Raw genomic sequence first — 21,679 nt, forward strand, 5'->3', positions numbered from 1 at the left:
TGTTGTTTAAGTGTTCCCTTTATTTTTTTGAGCAGTATATTTTGTAAGGCGTTCCAAGCCGATGGCGCAGAGTACATAAAAGCCCTTTTACCAAATTCAGTTCGGGCATTTGGAACAGTTAGCAGGATAAAGTTCTGCGAATGAAAGGAGTATGTAGGCCACTGTGTTCTTGGAGACCTTCAATGCTGCAAAAATGTTTCGGTACCCTTCCCCAGATCTGTGCCTCAGCACAATCCTGTCTCGGCGCTCTACGGACAATTCCTTCAACCTCTGCTCTGACATGTACTGTTGGACCTTATATAGACAGGTGTGTGCCTTTCCAAATCATGTCCAATCAATTGAATTTACCACAGGTGGACTCATATCAAGTTGTAGAAACATCTCAAGGATGATCAATGGAAACAGGATGCATCTGAGCTCAATTTTGAGTCTCATAGCAAAGGGTCTGAATACTTATGTAAATAGGGTATGTTTTTTTATTTTGAATAAATTTGCTAACATTTAAAAAAAAAACTGTTTTTGCTTTGTCATTATTGGGTATTGTGTGATGATTTCAAAAATAAATACGTTACAGCCTTATTCTAAAATGTAACAACATGTGACGTGGAAAAAAATGAAGGGTTCTGAATACTTTCTGAATTCACTGTATTGATTGTGGTCAAAGGGCGCTCTCCAGTGGTGAGAAACAGAAAATGAATCCAGTTCTCTGGACAGTGTTATGAAAATAGACTGGAATATTTTATAAATGTGTAGTGTTCGCATTTTCTAAGGTTTGGATGCTGTAACACACTATGCTAGAGTATTAATGACTGGGAAATTGGCAGGACCAATTTGTGTGTGAGTATGTCGACATATGTGAGTATGTATAATTATGTTCTTATTAAGTCGCTACCTGTGCATAGTTTTTATTTATTGTTTTTACTTTTCACCTTTGAGCAGTCTATGGCGCTGGATTTAGGCTCCAGTCTCTGGAGGCGTGTTTTCGAATTCCGCCGCTGCCATATGAGTTTTTATAGCCTTTCTCGCGGTGATCCTATGGTCATATGCTCACTTAATCAATCGCTGTAGTATCATGTAAATATGTCGCCTGACGACTCCAATTAGTCGGCCGGTCTATATTCGCTACATACATCCAATCTAAAACTGCAATCATTGAAATTGTTAGGAGAAATAACGTAGCAGGTTTAGGAAAAAAGGGTTAGGGTTAGCGAAAATGCACACCTAACCACTCCTAACCAGCATTGGGCAACCTGTCATCAGCATCTGGCTCTGAGGACCATTCCTCGGAGACGAGGCCTACCACAAACTATTCAATAGAATTCCATATTGTATTCTGTCTCCGTTGTCATTCAGTTAAAGATGCACTATCCCTAATTTCAGTTTGTGCGACAAAACAAGCAAGTGTGGTGTAACGAGTCATTGTACTATTTAAACCGCTGTGAAGTATATTTTCCATAACCCAAAATATTGCATTTTCAGCTCTTTAAAGAGAGTGTACAAAATAGAACGTAAAATGCCAAAACAAACTTAAGAACGGAAAGTTTAGAAATAGCCCACATAGATCAGATCTTCTTCGATTTGCTTTCATTGAGAATGACAGATCTATAACCCACATTTCTATGTGAATTTGGCCAGATCGACCAAAAAGTTACATATTGCAGCTTTAAGCCTGTACTTGATTGAACTTCATCCTGCAGCCATCGCCTGCATTGTGGGACGTTATATTGTCAACCAATCATTTGTAGTTTTGTAGATGCGAAGACCACTCAAACGAGCCCCCAATCGTCTATCGCCGTGCCGTAGTGTTTGTACGAAGCAATATGTTTTGGTAGCCAGGCAAGTGAACATGATAAAATAACATATTATATATAACATATAGTAACATATAATAACATATAGTATATATAACATATATAAAACATATATTGACAGTAATATAGCTGACAGCAAAAAATGAAGAAATATAGATTGTTGAACTGCAAAGCACCAAGTACTCTACCGGACATTTGCATTTCTGTGAAATGAATTAGTGACTGATACTTCATACACCCTTTATAACTCAATGAAGTGGACAAAGGTAAAAGGCACCGCTGAGATTCGAACTCAGGATCTCCTGTTTACTAGACAGGCGCTTTAACCATCTAAGCCACGGCACCGCCTGCAACTTTAAGAGCGGAGTGTTTTTTTGTACGTTGAATTAAGTGCGAAACTGATTCCGACTGTAGGTATTAATAGCATGCTATTTTAATGGTGACTAAATCATTTAGCCTGTAAATTAGTCAAATATAGAACATTTAACTCATGTATACAGGATTTGTAAATGTTTGTGATTAGGCCTACATGAAATTACATTTCACTATACAGCTCCGCATCCAAATATTATTTTCAAACATATGAAATACAGTTTCTTAAATACTCGAATAGAATTCTAGCTGTACGTAACATAACCAATTACAAATCTTCCATCAATGACAAAATCACTTGTAACGACGAGGATGGGATTCGAACCCACGCGTGCAGAGCACAATGGATTAGCAGTCCATCGCCTTAACCACTCGGCCACCTCGTCGCATATATGAACGTTGTTCCAGTACCATATTATGGAAAATACTATATTATAGAAAATAACTCTGAGCAACAAATTTGAGTTGTCAACTATATCTACCAATTCCCATTAGAGGTCAAATCTCCTGGTAGTTGTTGTGAATTTGTTAGATTACTTCTTAGATATTACTGCACTGTCGGAACTAGAAGCACAAGCATTTCGCTACACTCGCATAACATCTGCTAACCATGTGTTTGTGACCAATAACATTTTACTTGATTTATACAGTACCACATTGGAAGCAGTATTTTGAAGGGAGCGGAAGACTTGTTCAACATTCATTCGAAGACGGTAGCATACGCACAGAATCACAGGTTTACTTTCACATTATGTATTTCATCGTCAGCTGATCAGAACGGGATCCTCGGAGTGTTGTCGTTCTCCGAAGATCAGGTGAGAATAATCATTTCTCATCAAATTCCATTCATCATGTTCTGATACTTCATTACTGAAGTAACAGGTAAGGATATACCTCACTGACGATACTGTAACACAATGGCAGCAATGGTCAAGAATGTGTGGCAACTAATTTTAGGTCATGGTTACAATATTACATTTTAGCCAATGCTGATACATTTCAAACCGTAATTCCATGTCAGCCCTACACAAATGTGTATTTTGTATCCCTATCGTTACATTTACGTACATGTCATGGAAAGTCAGTGTCTTTTACTTATTAGAGAATGCTTTGCGGCAAATATTAGCATAACCTCAGCATCACCAGCCTTCCCATTGGTGCATACTCTGGTTGGTTTATTTGCTTTTAAAGTGGCACGTTTATACTATCATCTTGATGACACAACCTATTTTTACAAGCAAACGTTTTGTGGTGAACTTTGTCCAAATGTTCTGTGTTATTTCGCTGAATAAATAAAAAAGAGAGCGGTCGGAAATAAAGTAGCGTGACTGCTACTCCATTGCTTACACCGCACTCGTGACAGCAAAGGTTTTCCGCTTTAGCAGCGAGTGGTTGCTGCTCCACGCGGCAGAGAAGTACAACGACATCACCACACCAAACAATTTACAAGACTGTGTTGCTCCAAAGAACATTGCACTTGCTCATTATTGAGACAGTGACAGAAAGAAACACACTCAGAAAACCATTTCAGCAGCAGGACTGTAGTACGTAGGCTAACCCATGTTGACCCAGTTGATTTCAATATGAATTTACCATCTCCCATCTGGTCCTAGACTATTATCACTTTCTATCCAATGTAATGGAACACCATGCCAGTTTGAAAGACATGACGCCCCATCACTGTTTTATTTTTATCTAGCCAGAGTTAAGTCATTGCAAAACTATTTTCAACAGAATTGATCTCGAGTTAACCCTCATACTACTGACTGGGGTCATTTTGACTACATTACTTTAGTTGGCTGCTTTGAGCAAAACTTTAATATAATAAAATCTATTCTAGGAACATATTGTTTGTGAATGATCTTTATTCAGAGTTCACTTGAATTTCAACAATGTCAGGTACAGGCAGGGATGACTGGGCCTTCAGCAAGTAAGACACGGGGTAAGATTCACAGATATAAATTCCCGCTGTGCCCATGACAAAGTTAACTACATTACTTTTGTTGGCTGCTTTAAGCAAACTTGTATGTAATATAACCTATTCTGGGAGCCTAGTGTGTGTATGATCTATGTGGAATATTGTTGGACCATTGGCTTCCCTGAAAACAGGTACTGACAGGAGGAGCAATATGAGTCTGTCAGAGGTTGTCACGCTGATGGGGATGGTGGAGGCTTTGGTGGTCCAGCTGATCTTGGAACTAGTCTTGGACCACAGAGGTGGTAAGACCTTCCCTCCTTGATATAGAAATTCTTTGACTTCACTGCCTCTTCAATGGTAAAGGCCCTTGCACCATAGGGACACTTGACCTCCACCACTGCTGTGGTGCCCACCAGACCATCTGGTGAGGGACCCAGGTTCCCAGGTTCCCAGACCCAAAGCCCTGACTTCTACACAGCCATCCCTGTAGCCATTTGCCTTGATGCCTCACCGGATGGTTTGGTGCCCTCCTCTCCATTATCTGTGCCCCACTTTACAGACGACACCCTATCCAGCGACTGTGATCTGAGAACCCTTTTTAGCAGCAACGGAGTAACGTGCTTGGTCCTAACCACTGCTCCATAATTACTGTCCGTCAACCTCCCTCTCCTCATGGTGTGCCAGTTGGGGTTGGTGCGCTGGCCAACTGTTTCCTGTCGTATAGCCTCCTGCTGCTCCATCGACAGCGCCATGCCAGCCAGGATGCCTGCATGCCCCTTGTTTTTTTGTTTTTAACAATGTCTAGTACAGAAAGGGATGACAGGAAGGGTAGCGGTTGTTCTGGCTCAGTTTCAAGGAGAGATGCCATTCTCAGTGGCTGACGTGAGTAAGACATTTAAGTGTGTTAACCCTCGCAAGGCTGCCGGTCCAGATGGCATCCCTAGCCGTGTCCTCATAGCATGCACAGACCAGCTGGCTGGTGTGTTTATGGACATATTCAATCTCTCCCTATCCCAGTCTGCTGTCCCCACATGCTTCAAGATGGCCACCATTGTTCCTGTACCCAAGAAAGCAGAGGTAATGGGACTAAATGACTATTGCCCCATAGCACTCACTTCTGTCATCATGAAGTGCTTTGAGAGACCAGTCAAGGATCATATCACCTCTCCCTTACCTGACACCCTAGACCCACTTCAATTTGCTTATGTAACCGATGTGAAATGGCTAGTTAGTTAACGGTGGTGCGCGCTAATAGCATTTCAATCAGTGAAGTCACTCGCTCTGAGACTTGAAGTAGGGTTTCAAGCGTTGCAAGGGTCGCGGCTTTTGTGGCGCGATGGGTAACGATGCTTCGTGGGGTGTCAGTTGTTGATGTGTGCAAGGGTCCCTGGTTCGAGCCCGGGTTGGGGCGAAGAGAGGGACGGAACCTACACTGTTACACTTACCGCCCCAATAGATCCACAGACGAAGCAATCGCCATCACACTGCACACTGCCCTATCCCATCTGTAGCTCAGCATTCAACACCATAGTACCCTCCTGGACAAGAGGATAACCTATGTAAAAATGTTGTTCATTGACTGTAGCTCAGCATTCAACACCATAGTACCCTCCAAGCTCATCATTAAGCTTGAGGCCCTGGGTCTGAACCCCGCCCTGTGCAATTGGGTCCTGGACTTCCTGACGGGCTGCCCTCAGGTGGTAAAGGTAGGAAACAACACCTCAACTTCGCTAATCCTCAACACTGGGGCCCCACAAAGACTTCAGGAAAAAGCAGAGGGAGCACCCCCTTATCCACATCGACGGGACAGCAGTGGAGAAGGTTGAAAGCTTCATGTTCCTCGGCATACACATCACTGACAATCTGATATGGTCCACTCACACAGACAGTGTGGTGAAGAAGGCACAACAGCGCCTCTTCAACCTCAGGAGGCTGATGAAATTTGACTTGGCACCTAAAACCCTCACAAACATTTACAGAGCAAACAGCTTCTATCTCAAGGCCATCAGACTGTTAAATAGCCATCACTAGCACATTAGAGGCTGCTGCCTATATATATATATATATAGGCTTGAAATCACTGGCCACTTTAATAAATGGAACACTATTCACTTTAATAATGTTTACATATTACTCATCTCTTTTGTACAGTTGAAGTCGGAAGTTTACATACACCTTAGCAAAATACATTTAAACTCAGTTTTCACAATTCCTGACGTTTAATCAGAGTAACAATTCCCTGTCTTAGGTCAGTTAGGATCACCACTTTAATTTCAGAATGTGAAATGTCAGAATAATAGTAGAATGAATGATTTATTTCAGCTTTTATTTCCTCTCATCACATTCCCAGTGGGTCAGAAGTTTACATACACCCAATTTGTATTTGGTAGCATTGCCTTTAAATTGTTTAAATTGGGCAAAACATTTCGGGTAGCCTTCCACAAGCTACCCACAATAAGTTGGGTGCATTTTGGCCCATTCCTCCTGACAGAGCTGGTGTATCTGAGTCAGGTTTGTAGGCCTCCTTGCTCGCACACTCTTTTTCAGTTCTGCCCACAAATGTTCTATAAGATTGAGGTCAGGGCTTTGTGATGGCCACTCCAATACCTTGACTTTGTTGTCCTTTTTGCCACAACTTTGGAAGTATGCTTGGTGTCATTGTCCATTTGGAAGACCCATTTGCGACCAAGCTACACTTCCTGACTGACGTCTTGAGATGTTGCTTCAATATATCCACATAATTTCCCTGCCTCATGATGCCATCTATTTTGTGAAGTGCACCAGTCCCTCCTGCAGTAAAGCACCCCCACAACATGATGCCGCCACCCCCGTGCTTCAAGGTTGGGATGGTGTTCTTCGGCTTGCAAGCATCCCCCTTTACTCCAAACATAACGATGGACATTATGGCCAAACAGTTCTATTTTTGTTTCCTCAGACCAGAGGACATTTCTCCAAAAAGTACGATCTTTGTCCCCATGTGCAGTTGCAAACCGTAGTCTGGCTTTTTTATGGCAGTTTTGGAGCAGTGGCTTCTTCCTTGCTGAGCGGCCTTTCAGGCTATGTTGATATAGGACTTGTTTTACTGTGGATATAGATACTTTTGTACCCTTTTCCTCCAGCATCTTCACAAGGTCATTTGCTGTTGTTCTGGGATTGATTTGCACTTTTCGCACCAAAGTACGTTCATCTCTCGGAGACAGAACGAGTCTCCTTCCTGAGTGGTATGACGGCTGCATGGTCCCATGGTGTTTATACTGGCATACTATTGTTTGTACAGATGAACATGGTACCTTCAGGCATTTGGAAATTGCTACCAAGGATGAACCAGACTTGTGGAGGTCTCCAATTTTTTGTAGGTCTTGGCTGATTTCTTTTGATTTTTCCATGATGTCAAGCAAAGAGGCACCGAGTTTGAAGGTAGGCCTTGAAATACATCCACAGGTGCACCTCCAATTGACTCGAATGATGTCAATTAGCCTATCAGAAGCTTCTGAAGCCATGACATCATTTTCTGGAATTTTCCAAGCTGTTTACTTAGTCAACTTAGTGTATGTAAACTTCTGACCCAATGGAATTGTGATACAGTGAGTTATAAGTGAAATAATCTGTCTGTAAACAATTGTTGGTAAAATTACTTGTGTCATGCACAAAGTAGATGTCCTAACCGACTTGCCAAAACTATAGTTTGTTAACAAGAAATTTGTGGAGTGGTTGAAAAACAACTTTTAATGACTCCCACCTAAGTGTATGTAAACTTCTGACTTCAACTGTATATACTGTATTTTATTCTACTGTATCTTAGTCTATGCTGCTCTGACACTGCTCATCCATATATTTATATATTCTTAATTACATTCATTTACTTAGATTTGTGTGTATTGTTGTGAAATTGTTAGATATTACTTGTTAGATATTACTGCACTGTTGGAGCTAGAAACACAAGCATTTCGCTACACCCGCAATAACATCTGCTAAACATGTGCATGTGACCAATAAAATTGGATTTGATTTGCCTAACCTAAGTACATGGGGTCTCTATTGTAAACTGTATCTCATTCCTCCATTGGAAAAGCTTATAAGACTGTCCCACTTTAGCTACTCAACGCTGTCCTAATTTAGCTAGCTATGGTTGGTAAAGCGGGACAAAAAAAAGATTTACTAAATTGAAACATAATATTGGCAACTTTTTTAATGTGTTTTGATGCACCAGTATAGTATGCACATTCACATCAGAATTGGGCAATGTTAATTATTTATGACAGTTTTCTAGCCTTAACATCAAAACAGAAAAAAAGCTATGTCACTGATTTTTAGAAATCCTCTTTTAAATGCACTTCAATACCAAAGTGACTTTTTGTAGCAGGTTAGGTGAATTTAAGCAGCATGTTAGAAGAATTAACTTAGCAGATTAGGAGAAGAGTTAGGAAAAGAGTTACTCCTAATCTGCTACTAAAATCACTTTGTATGGAAGTGCTGTGAAGAGTGTGGGTGCGTTCGAGCAGATCACTTTTGTCAAGTCCGCCTTTCAATGTGTGTTGCATTATGGGGATAAAAATTGTCCGACTTGCGCCTACATGTCGACTGCATGAACTTTACAAAAACCATGTGCTCAAAAGTCATGAGGTTTTGACTGCAGTTACTCTTCACCAACAGCCATCGCCTGCATTGTGGGAGACTCTATTGTCAACCAATCATTGGGGTGTTTTTGTTTGACCCACGCCAACGTGACCAAAGAGATGACTGAAACAGGAACCAATTTTGCAGCGATTCATTCAGTGGAATGAACCTAATATTTAATGCTCTCTCTCACTAATTGATCGTACAATGTACACACCACAGGAAGCTGGCGGAAGGAGCTATAGGAGGGCGTGCTTGTTGTAATGGCTGGAATGGTCTAAAGTTGGTTGTATTAGCCGCGTTCATGTGTTAGTCGGAACTAGGAAACTCTGAAATGTCCGACTGATTGAATGCAGCACGGTACGTGTATGACTACAACCAGTTAGCATGTCGGAAATGTCAAAGTTTCTATTTCCGACTAGAATGTGAATGCGACATTAGGCCTACCATTCAAACACCCTGTGTCCCCCATGATTTTACAATGTGATTCCTGACGGGTTTACGCCGAGTTCACGTGCTAGTTGGAACTATGAAACTCGGCGATTTCCAATTTGCCAAATGATTGAACGTGGCACGTGTATAACTACAACCATTTTCTAGCTGTAATTTCGGAGTTTTCTATTTCCGACTAGCACGTGAACGCGGCATTAGAACAGTAGTTTTAATTTTCTCTTGTCAGAACAAGAAATAAACGCATCAGGATTAAGATGTGCCAGTTTATATGATGTCCCACTCTTTCCGAATTCACTCTGCGTTTTCTTTACCATTATTTTTTCTTTCACAACCAATCAGTAGTGTTACCATGTTGGGTTGGTAGGCTTCAAGTGTTGCCATTTGGAATGTTCATATCCTACCGGTAGATGATAAATCGAAATTCTCGGGATTAACCTGCGAGTTTCAATGTGAGGCTGGAGTTTCACCCCACCCCCTTCCAAGGAACGCCATTTTGTTGATGTTCCGTCCACCTTCAATGAGTCTTCCACCATAAAAAATGACAGTAGGCTACTGTGCCCTTTCAACCAATCACATAGGTTTTCAATTACATCGTTTAATCCCCGTTATAATTTATATGGATTTCAAAACTGATCAACCCCTGCTAACGCTTGACAGTAGATGGACACACTGCCATGTCATAGACGTGCAATCCGGGATCCTTGGGACGTCCATACCCCGCCATTAAAGTTGCAATGTAAAATGGTTAACCTAAGGGTTAAGGTTAGGTAAGGGTTGTAGGTAGTGTAAGGGTAGAGGTTAAGGTTAGGGTTTCCCACCCTTTTCAATAGGTCATATCTAGATGGGACACAGTTTTTCTCAAATTGAAGTCGAACGTATATTTTGTATTTTATTTTAGCTAACTAGCTAACCCTAACCCTTTTCTTAAATGTAACCAAATTTTCCTAACCGGTAACGTTAATTCGCCTAACCTGCTGCGTAAATTATCCTAAACCTGCTACGAAAAGACAAAACCCTTTCAACCTGCGGCTCCCTGGATGGCGAATGACGTCATCAAGCCATCTTTGTTCTCCTTACCCAAGCGTCTGTTTATTACCTGTTCATTACAGTGGTGACACAGAGGAGACCAGCGGTAGCTGAGTTGTTATACAAATACATTGGCGAGGTGCGGCATACAATAAGCGCACGAACTGAGAAAAAGGGAACATTTACAACGGGGGAATAAAAGCAACTTGGTGGTAAACATTATCACTCCCTCCATTTGAAAACGCCAGAAGAGTGAATCGACTGAGAGGGAGCGAGAGAGAAAAAGAGCGCTGAAGGCAACCCACTCAACAGACACTTATTAGGCAAATACATTCCAGTCGGACTTGCGTAGCCTGCATTAATAAACCACCATAAGAAATGTGAGTATCACACTGTTGCCTCCGTGTGACGTTTATTTTCTGTGTGTGCCTGTTGTTATGGCCTATATGTATTTATTTATCCGTGGTCGGTGGGTAGCAGAATGCAAGCCTATTTGTTGTTCAGAAATGGTTTTAGAAAGGAAATTAAATGAGCCATTGTATCCAAGGCATGTAGGCCTATTGTATTTTAATCGTGCGTCAGGGTTAAAGAACTCTATAATTACAGGATAATTGTGTTGATTTACTGTTGGATGTTTATTTATGAACATTTACTGACAATACACATAGGCTAAATAGCATCCAACATTCGCCTATAGTCTATTCCATAGGCGTCGAATAACGGTTAGGCGACTCTTTGGTGATTGGCCCCTGTTGTCAGCCACATTTCTTTACGAAATATTCAGTCAAGTTGGCTAGTTATGATGAGTTAGTTATATTTATTCAAATGTAAAATATATATGTTCTTATGACTGGAATTGGACACGCACGCCTTTTCTCCGGATTGGACTGGTTTGATTCGAATGGGTTGACGTCCGTGTATTCGCTTGAATATCCATTTGAAAATTGAAATTGGAATTGAAAGTAGAAACCTACAAATATCTAATTTGCTTATTTGGACGTATGCATTGGTTTCTGCCACAGATGAATGTATAGGCCTACGGCTAAATATACACGTATCCTAGGCTAAGCAACTTGCACCTAATAACACATTTTCTTCCATTCAACATGTTGAACATCTTATTAGAGAAGCAACACATCCATATTATCTTGGATGTAATGGATGTAGTAGGGTAGACTATTATTAGCCATATTGTGGGCTTAGCCTACGTGATATTGCTGACCAACCGTGGGGGTGGGGGTAACTGACGCTCATATCTGTCGATTGTCAAGCAAGGACGGGCAATTAAATGTAGCCTATTTCATTTGATGATTCAAGGGTACACCGGGGATGTGGCCGTTTCCGCTCCTTTCCTTGAAAAGCTAAACCATGTTCAGTCGTCTGAGGTTTTTGTTTAGCGACTGCTAGGCTACAGGAGGCAGGTGTTTCATTGCCAGGGAAGATGGCCGTGGCATTCTTTTCTCTGTCGATTCGTGCATACAAACAAGCTGCTGGAACAGACAACATCTCATTGAGGCCAGGCAACAAATGTTAGCGTTCCATCGTCAACATGCTGTTGATAAACACATGTAGCCATATACATTTGTATCCTATTTTCTCACTGTAATGCCCGCGATAAACTGGTGGTGACATTGATTTTAGACGAAATTGAGGACCACCCTCACCCTTTCAACAAATATGGAACCCCCCTTAATAAAAAAAATGAATAAAGCTAACTGCATTAGGGACATTTTGGGAACCACGCAAAGCCGGTGCCAGCACTGGACAGCGCTGCCTATCGCTGTCTTCCCCAACAGTGCTGAAACAGACTTGCAGACTAGAGTCCACTGTTTTTGTGGCTATGGTGTGTATGCGCGCTGTCTCGTGCGTGAGAGACGATTTGTAAACGCTTCATCAGAATGTTTATGGCAATCCTCCATATACAGCCCAATAAAGCAGGGAAGAAAGACGTGATTAATGTTGTCGCCTATTAATAACAAATTGGCCGATCGTCGTGTCTGTATAATAATTAAGAAGAGCATGCGAGCTGTTTTCAAAGGGAATAAGATCATTTTACTGGCCAATGTCTTGACAAGGGACATTTTTTTTCATCCTGTTGGTGGAGGACGTTGCGAATGTGAGGTAGGCCTGGGTTCCCCCAGACTGCTGTCGACACTCCATTACTCTTATTTGAAAGCCCACACAATCCATTTCGTCGTGCCCTTTGAATGTGTTCCCCGTCACTGTGCACACACACAACCCGCCCTCTTCTTTTATCTGAGGCCCCGAGAAAACAATGGTTGTTGTAGCAATGTGGGGAATGATGTACAAAACACACTAAGGGAGTTGCCAATAACGTCCTCGTCCATCGTTCATCTCGCATTTGCTCGCTGCACAATGACGATGGCCTCTTCCGCAGAGAAGGTGAAAGAGTCTGTGTAGGATTTGGCCTCTAAAAATTGAATTCTTGTAATCGACATGAGAAAAAACACAACCGTCCTAAACATCAACATAATGGAGGCTCCCAGTAGAACACATACGATTTGGGTAGCATAATGATTAATGTGGCAAGATGACTCAACCCATCAAATTAGTGTTTCCAGATAGCGCTTGGTTTGGACTGACAAATGCAAATGAAAACATGAGTGTACAGAAGGATTTGTAGCCACATGGGGATTAGCTCTGTGTGTCACGGCCTTAAAGGTGACCTTTATACAGAGTTTTGTCTTCCTCTGGTGGAGGAAGAGGATCACTACAGGCAGGAAGCAACCTCAAGATGTAGTTGAGGAACAAGATTGAAAGCGGTTCATGGTCGATGCTGTGCATTATTTACAACCCACTTATTCTTAAGTTGTGAACCTATGATAGTACTATAATGAAAAGGCTACAGACACTTAAAATTAAATACCAAGTTAAGCTTGATACTCACTCTCACATACAGTATGTAGGCTAAAGATATTATGAACACTAGTACTTCACTAAAGCCTGAATCCATTTATAGTACATGAACTATAGATGGGGGTGCAGTTTCAGTTACATGACTATTGCTCTACATGGGTGCTGGAAATACTGGAGGGACACAATACACTCCATTACCACACTAAGACACAAAAGGATGCCTCCTCTTTGATATACGTATGTTACTCAGCTCCATGGTCCACACAGTGAGTTACTAACACAGCTCAGCTCCATGGTCCACACAGTGAGTTACTAACACAGCTCAGCTCCATGGTCCACACAGTGAGTTACTAACACAGCGCAGCTCCATGGTCCACACAGTGAGTTGCTAACACAGCTCAGCTCCATGGTCCACACAGTGAGTTACTAACACAGCTCAGCTCCATGGTCCACACAGTGAGTTACTAACACAGCTCAGCTCCATGGTCCACACAGTGAGTTGCTAACACAGCTCAGCTCCATGGTCCACACAGTGAGTTGCTAACACAGCGCAGCTCCATGGTCCACACAGTGAGTTACTAACACAGCTCAGCTCCATGGTCCACACAGTGAGTTACTAACACAGCGCAGCTCCATGGTCCACACAGTGAGTTGCTAACACAGCTCAGCTCCATGGTCCACACAGTGAGTTACTAACACAGCGCAGCTCCGTGGCCCACACAGTGAGTGACTAAGACAGCTCAGCTCCATGGTCCACGCAGTGAGTTGCTAACACAGCTCAGCTCCATGGTCCACACAGTGAGCTGCTAACACAGCTCAGCTCCATGGTCCACACAGTGAGCCGCTAACACAGCTCAGCTCCATGGTCCACACAGTGAGCCGCAAACACAGCGCAGCTCCATGGTCCACACAGTGAGTTACTAACACAGCTCAGCTACATGGTCCATACAGTGAGTTGCTAACACAGCTCAGCTCCGTGGACCACACAGTGAGTTACTAACACAGCTCAGCTCCATGGTCCACACAGTGAGTTACTAACACAGCTCAGCTCCATGGTCCACACAGTGAGTCGCTAACACAGCTCAGCTCCATGGTCCACACAGTGAGTCGCTAACACAGCTCAGCTCCATGGTCCACACAGTGAGTCGCTAACACAGCTCAGATCCGTGGACCACACAGTGAGTTACTAACACAGCTCAGCGCCATGGTCCATACAGTGAGTTACTAACACAAATTCAGCAGGACAATCAGAGCAATGAGGGCATGCAAAGGAAGGACTACACGGCATACTCCTTTGAATCGTAGTGTTTTTGGCCTTGCCAGTAGGCTTTCCAGTGCCTTTACATCTTTTCAACAACTAGGCCTAAAGGTAGATGAATCTAGCCTATAGTCAAGGTTTAGAAAAAAAGAACAACTGCATTGAGATCATAATGAAAATAAAGATACCACATTCAGATAGTTTGGTGAGAAAGAATGAGTTATTGTACTCAGTTGTAGATGGTCAAAACAGATGGTCAGAATAGATTGATAGGACCAGACATGTAGTAATTGCTTCAGGACTTTTGATCGTCGTCCATTAGTTAGCACAACCCTAACAATGCCCAGCTGAGGGTTGTAGGATAGGATGGTGTCTGTCAGATATGATATGCAGAATATATGGGTTGTGGTCATCTTGATGTTTTCTTGAGGAGGATGCAGTTAGGACAGATAGCTTTCTTTTTATTTTTCTTGCCTTGTAAAACATTTGATTTCTGGCGTTATTTAGAGCATCATTATCAATTTATTCAGCTTTTTATTCAGCTTTCAAATGTAGATGCCTTCTTGGGACATATAATGTGATGGTTTGAATGAATTAATTCAGAACAGCTTTGAATGTGCTTTAGGAGTGTGTGTTATGGATACAGTTGAAAAGGGCCGTAAGCAAAGCGGATACGCATAATTGTATTTCATGCTTGGTGGATCCTTTTATCCAGGCCCTTTTAATTCAGTATTTGTAAACCATTCAGCCTGTTGTTGAGGCTCATTAAAGAGAGATATTCTGCCTCCTTTTCCCATCATCCCGTCATCATAAAGCTGTTGACTTGATCCAAACCTATAACGTTGAGATTCTACCTCAGTGAGTACTGTGACGGTGGATAATTCCAACCAGCCATGATTTGATAGTAACTTGTCTTTACTTCTAGGTACCAAAGGGACAGGTTGACCTATTTAGTAGATGCATGCATTACTACACGGTCATTCATGCGTCATTGAAGGTGAATAAACTGACGAGTTGTGTTTGATTGACAGGTCTGCCCCAGCTGCCGCCGGCGCCCCCGCAGATGGAGCGGCGCCCCCTCCAAACCTCACCAGCAACCGCCGCCTGCAACAGACACAGGCTCAGGTGGATGAGGTGAGGAACATGCAGACACACTCACCTTGCATTACACACATACTGATCCACAGAAATATCAGAACCTTCTTCACATGTTGTGAATAGTCACAGGCCGACATGGACTGGATGAATGCATGTCCAACACACTTAGGTTAACAATCAATACACTGTGTAAATATACTGTGGAGATAACACACAACCACTCAGTCTGAGTTGATTGAGTGATTTACCCTGTCCCTGTTTTTGGCCCGTGTGTCTGCCCTCCCCAGGTGGTAGATATCATGCGTGTAAACGTGGATAAGGTTCTGGAGCGTGATCAGAAACTGTCAGAGCTGGATGATCGGGCCGATGCCCTGCAGGCTGGAGCCTCACAGTTCGAGACCAGCGCTGCAAAACTCAAGAACAAGTACTGGTGGAAGAACGCCAAGGTAAGGGCTACATTGAGATAGATAAAGATGAACTTTGGTCCACATTTATTAATGATAATAGTAATTTCCTTTGAGGCTTTCAAGACAAATGTTAAAACATAATGAAATGGATTGTAGCACATAAATTATAGCTCATTATTTACGGCATGTCCCATCCCCCCTGTTTTACTACCTCTCCATGTCCAACTGAATTTTACTGGACCCCAGGAAGAGTAGCTGCTGCCTTGGCAGCAGCCAATGGGGCTCCATAATACATACAAAAATACAAAACTCTGCTTCCTCTAGATGATGATTATCCTGGGGCTGATATGTGCGATTGTCCTCATCGTCATCATCGGTAAGGGTCACACCCACACTCTCCCTGCCATGGCAGTTTGAATTAAGATATACTCTGTGCTTCAGTATTAGTCTTTTTTCTCACCCTCCCTCTCCCTTTCTCTTTCTCTCTGTTTTTCTCTCTCTCTAGTCTACTTCAGCACCTAAGATGAGTGGCTCCTACCCCAGTCTGCACTCGAGACTGCCCACTTCCTTGCAACAGAAAATCCTTCAAATCAACAACAAAAATTATCCACTGGTGATGAATTAATTAAATTGCTCCCCAAATAGTCTCAATATGACCCTGCCCAGAACCCCCTGAACCCTCTCAGCCCCTGCTTCCACCGCCTCACCTCTGGACCCCTGTCAATATTCGTCCTGTGAGTCTGTGGCCCTGCCTTCTTTGTAAATACTTCCTGCTTTTCTAATCCGTCATTCATACTCAGAACCCAATACTTGTTGTGATTGTTACCGATGACAACGACAGAAAAGAAAATGATGACCCTGGCGATAATTGTTATATACCAGATATAAAATATATATATAGTTCTTTGTAGAATTTTATTCTGATATAATGTTTTTGTAGGTTGTGTGTGGGTGTGCGTTTTGTATTTTTTAATTTTTGTATTAATTTTACTTATGCTTCAGATTTGAACTACTGCCTATTAATCAGAGTGTGTATATCTTGCACGTTCTCTCTCACTGTCTCTGCCTGTCTCTGGCTTTCTCTGTCTTGCTCTGTCTCCCACAGAGTATAGGTGCATCTTTGCACAGTGGAGTTAGTCTCCTTTAACCGAGGTACTTAATCAATATTCCCATCCTGTTCTCCATCTTTTGCTTCTCTCTCTCTTTTTCTCTTTCTCTCTCCTACACCCTTTAGCCATACTGTCTCTTTAGAATCCTTTCATCCTTCTCTTTCGTTCTGTCTCTCTTTTCCCAATCATGTACCTTCTCTTTATTAACTGCCAATGGAATTGGACCAATGTCTGTAGATGTTTTTTATTTGACTTATTTAGTGTCTTATTTCGAGAACATTCCTCCATTGCTGTCTCGTAAAAATGCTGTCAGTGTAGCACATGTATGTGTAAGTATCTTTAAAAAAATAAATATGAAGTGATCATAAATATTATCGCCGATATCAATCTAACAAGCCAGAGTTGGAAAAATAACAATGTTGATATAAAAAAAATTAGGACTTGCTAGTTTTTGTTTGGTGGATCAGGATTTTAACCTGCTTCCTTTTTTCATTTCAGCAACATAACATTGTATAACGTTGCTGTGACAATACACCAAATCCTACAGAGATGTCATTACTAACAAACACCTAAAAAGGATACTTACACTAAGGGATCAAAAATGCGGACACAGTAAAGCCTTAGTCTCTGATCAAAACTTATCACATTGATGATTTTTACGGTCAAAATATTCCCATACACTCTTTATTTTGTGTAGGGGGAGAAGCTGACTGAAAAGGGGGAGGCGGTGTGAAATGCACAAAGAACCTTGTTTTTGATGGCGCTGTCTGGCTGGTCAACAGCATGACCGGCCGAGAGAGAACCTCATGCAGCAACACCTCACCTATTGATGAGCACATACACAGACAACTCAGCCTTATTTGAAAGTAAAGGTACAAGTATAAAGATGGATGAAGCAACTGGCATGGACATACAGTAGTAGAAAATGATGATCTAGAGAAAGGGACTAACTTGGCCCATGGGGGCCAGCTTCGTTGACGGATTAAGAGTTGCTGTAAACCTTAAGTGAACTTTCCAAGAAACGTCATGAAAAGCAGTCATAGTATAAACACAAGCTAGAGTGAGCGTTTGCTAGTGCACTGGTTCTCTCTCTATCTTTCTTACATTTTCTCCCTAGTTACTGCCTTTTTCTTTTTTAACACAGTAATAGCGTATATTTGATATAGTATATTTGTGTGTTTGTTTGAAGCAGATAGGTAAAGAGGAGACTGAACTCAATCAGGACTTCACTAACTGCTATGAGCAGTGAGCTCCTCTCTACCTCTGTGTGTCGTGTGTGTATGTGTCTTTTTGCGGTTCAGCTCTGTAAGTTAAACACTGCCAAGCAACTAGGGAGAAGCTTTTATTTTCTGCCATTTTCTCATTGGTGCCCTTACTGATTTGTTCTTAGTGGATTGCTCTTGCATGGTCACCTCTTGTCCCATGCCCCTGTATAGGCCTACCTGTTTCTAGCATAGGAGGTTGGTGGCACCTTAATTGGGGAGGACGGGCTCGTGGTAATGCCTGGAGCGGAATGAGTGGAACAGTGTCAAGTACATCAAGCACATGGTTTGATGCCGTTCCATTCGCACCATTCCAGCTATTATTATGAGCCGTCCTCCCCTCAGCAGCCTCCACTGGTTTCTAGTGCTATCTATCTGCCAGCTCTGTTAGTCTACTTTATGAGTAGTATCAGTCAGACTACTGGACCTGTGGATAATACAGTTGTTCCCATAGGTTAGGCCACCTTAACATGACCTCTTGACCTCTGTCCCACCATTCCCATCTATTTCTCCTCATTGATTCATGATCCTACACTGGGAAAGTGTGTGTTGTTGAAGCTCTGCCCGTCCTGGGAATATCCCTAGTTTATCCTGACAGATTTGGCCTCTTAGACATCAGCGGTGAGGGCAAGCTGTTTCCATGACAACTAAATTAGATGAGCAGAGTGGGGAGGTAAAAGATCAGCCCACTGACTGTCTTTCAGACTGGTAAAATTTTCCATATTTGTGCTCAATGAATATTCCTATGCTACATGTACACTGCCAGAGCCCCCCCAACCACCCATAATATACTACAAATAACACACACATATATTTCCTTGCTCTCTCTCGCTCTCTCTTTCTCTTTCTATTGTTATCTCCCTTCACTATCTCTATCAGACACATGTAAAAGGAAATGGCCTTAGCACATTATCTCCCAGCAAAGCATATCTCCCACCCCCACCCTTCCTCTTTATTCTACCTAACTAGAGCAAAACTAATTCAGAGGAAAATTACCAAAGACCAGATGTTCTTGCTTATGCTGCCAACTGCCATCAAAAACAAGTAGAGGGACACAACATATTTTACCCGAGTCACTTTAACAGCAATCCTACCCCCCTGTTTTTCCTTACCCTTAACCCAAAATACCTAAAGTCACATGACCGTTTAACCCTTTCAGATCTTATTCAATAGCTCATGTTGGCAAATAGATGGTGACATAATGTGCTATTTGAAGATATGCAAGAGAAACAAAACCTACAAAAAAGACGTGCTTCAGCCCCCTTCCATAAGACTACTTTAATATGTACCAAGTCTTTAGACACATGCTCCTATAACTAATAATAGCACAACTCCTCTCTTTGTGTGTCTCTGTCGTGCTGACAACAATTTAAAAATTCAATAAAATATAAACTTTATCTATAGCTGTTAAACAAAACAAACAAAACATGCATAAAAAAAGTCTGTATTGTCTGGTGTTGTAGTGTGGGGGTGTATTTGGGGGAAGGGGGGGTCCTATTTCTTCAGGTCGGAGATTAGAACAGTTCATCAAAATCTACTGGGTGAGGTCAAGAAACTACATGAAAGCTGTATAAAAATTGGAATAGCAAATAATTAGAATTTATTTTGAAGGTGACAAAAAAAAAATGCCACCTTCGAGTTATTATCATCTCATGCCAGCACTGGTCGGGGTAGGACTCCTGTGCTGTTCACAAATCCAAGGGTTGTCCTTAAAGTGCTCAGCAAATTTAGATAAAAAAATAGACTAATTGATGTTACGTGAGTGCTCATTTTCTGTTGCTTTTTTTGTTCCGCAAGGATGGGTGTGCGCAACTTTTAATGTCCTGGCACTTTTTTATGTTGTATTCTGGGTGTATTTTGGGGGCTAGGATATGATGTGGTGGAGAATATTGTGTTATTGCTAACACTAAGAGGTGTTCAGTGACTTCAACATAGGAGGGAACCTTTTGAGGCACTGATCCTTCACAGGTCGGCTATACAATCACAATGCTCTCACCAATACACATTACATTTATTTGAATTTTTGGACCAATTGTTTCCTTTGTATTTTGCATAAAGTTAGTACTAACTTTGGTATGATGTCATTGGCTTAGGTTGTGTGTACATTGGAAGAGGAGGAAAGATTAAATAAAGACATGTTCTCTATGTTAATCGTATCAACCAAGTCAAGAAAAAGGGATGTTACTGGAAAAACAAATGGTATTTTTATCCAGTCTAGTCAAATGTCCAGAAGGCTTAGAATGGTGTACAATTCAAGACAGATTCCTCTGTTGTTACTATGTTTATATTTGGTTTGAACTTCATTTTGGGGAGGGAATATTATTTTGTTCTTTTGGGACTGGTGTTGGGGAGGTTACAGTCCACATTACCTCTGCTTGCCTGGTCTTTCAGGAGGGAATAGACTGGGGGATGATGGGTAATGTGTTCGGTTCAGTCTGTTTTATTTTATTTATTTATTATGTTTTTGTTTTGAATGGGATTGGATATTAAAAACAAGGTGGATTACAATGTACCACAGGATACCAATTGAAAACCAGAAGTACATAAAAAACAATTGTAGTGTAAATCGATCAATGTCTTGTTATATTGATGAACATCATGGAAATATATATATATTGGAAAAACAATAATTCTGATGACCTGTGTTTATTGTTCCCAGTGTGTGTGTGCGTGTTTGAAAACAATGATGACTTAAATAAAATCTATGCTAAAATGGGTCCAAATATAATTGAACTGTGTTGCAAACCAAAATATTTTGTTTGACTACATATGTCATCAAGACAGGATTGTATATCTCACTTGAATTTCAGCTGGAAATAGATGAATCACACACCAAAAACGTGAAATATCTACAATATAAGCTGTCCTCACCAACTCTTTTTTTGCAGATAGCCAGGTATCTCATAGCCTTCGTGGAATGTATGAATCACACACAATCGCTCACCTATTTAGGGCCTCATCATCCTGGAGAGAAGATGTGGAACATACAATTATATTTAGGCTAGATAGAATTATTATAACACAGATGTATACACTTTTGCCATAGGAAATATAGGTTTTAATCAACATTTCATTGGTTTGCCATGAGTGTTGAGGTATATATCCCCTCACAATGTCTAGAGAGTTTACTTCATGAATTTCTGAATGCATGTCACCCCATGTGTTACTCCATATGGTCAGCCCCCATAGTCGAACTACACAACACATGTTAATGTTACTGCTCAGGAGAGGTTAGATGAGAGGACACTTTAATGTCCCAAAGGGAAATTTAAACAATATAAGGAATCAAGGTATCATAAGGATCTAGGAACAATTACAATCGAAAAACAATTCTAGGGAATGGAACTGACTGACAATGTAGGCCTATTTGATTGAATTACGGTTTTAGGGTAGAATTATGACTGTAGGGTAGAATTTTGGAGAGGAAGGGGTTGATATTTGTGAAAAGGCTAGTCATACTGCTGCAGTAGC

General features: G+C 41.5%; 1 protein-coding gene and 3 non-coding genes across 4 annotated transcripts; 1 reads left to right on the forward strand and 3 right to left on the reverse strand.

The window, feature by feature from the left end:
• Positions 1-2,082: 2,082 nt before the first annotated feature.
• Positions 2,083-2,156, reverse strand: trnat-agu (transfer RNA threonine (anticodon AGU)). The gene has a single exon. It is a non-coding gene; the product is annotated as a tRNA-Thr (tRNA).
• A 331-nt stretch (positions 2,157-2,487) lies between these two features.
• On the reverse strand, positions 2,488-2,569 carry trnas-gcu (transfer RNA serine (anticodon GCU)). The gene has a single exon. It is a non-coding gene; the product is annotated as a tRNA-Ser (tRNA).
• A 385-nt stretch (positions 2,570-2,954) lies between these two features.
• Positions 2,955-3,088, reverse strand: LOC123742642 (U8 small nucleolar RNA). Its single transcript, XR_006769792.1, has one exon. It is a non-coding gene; the product is annotated as a U8 small nucleolar RNA (small nucleolar RNA).
• A 7,164-nt stretch (positions 3,089-10,252) lies between these two features.
• Positions 10,253-20,936, forward strand: LOC106603197 (vesicle-associated membrane protein 2). Its single transcript, XM_014196529.2, has 5 exons — positions 10,253-10,577; positions 15,364-15,466; positions 15,718-15,876; positions 16,162-16,213; positions 16,343-20,936. Coding segments are annotated over exons 1-5 (333 nt in total). The 5' UTR covers positions 10,253-10,575; the 3' UTR covers positions 16,360-20,936.
• Positions 20,937-21,679: the final 743 nt, after the last annotated feature.

This window comes from Salmo salar, chromosome ssa04 (genome assembly GCF_905237065.1).
Source record: "Salmo salar chromosome ssa04, Ssal_v3.1, whole genome shotgun sequence".
NCBI lineage: Eukaryota > Metazoa > Chordata > Actinopteri > Salmoniformes > Salmonidae > Salmo > Salmo salar.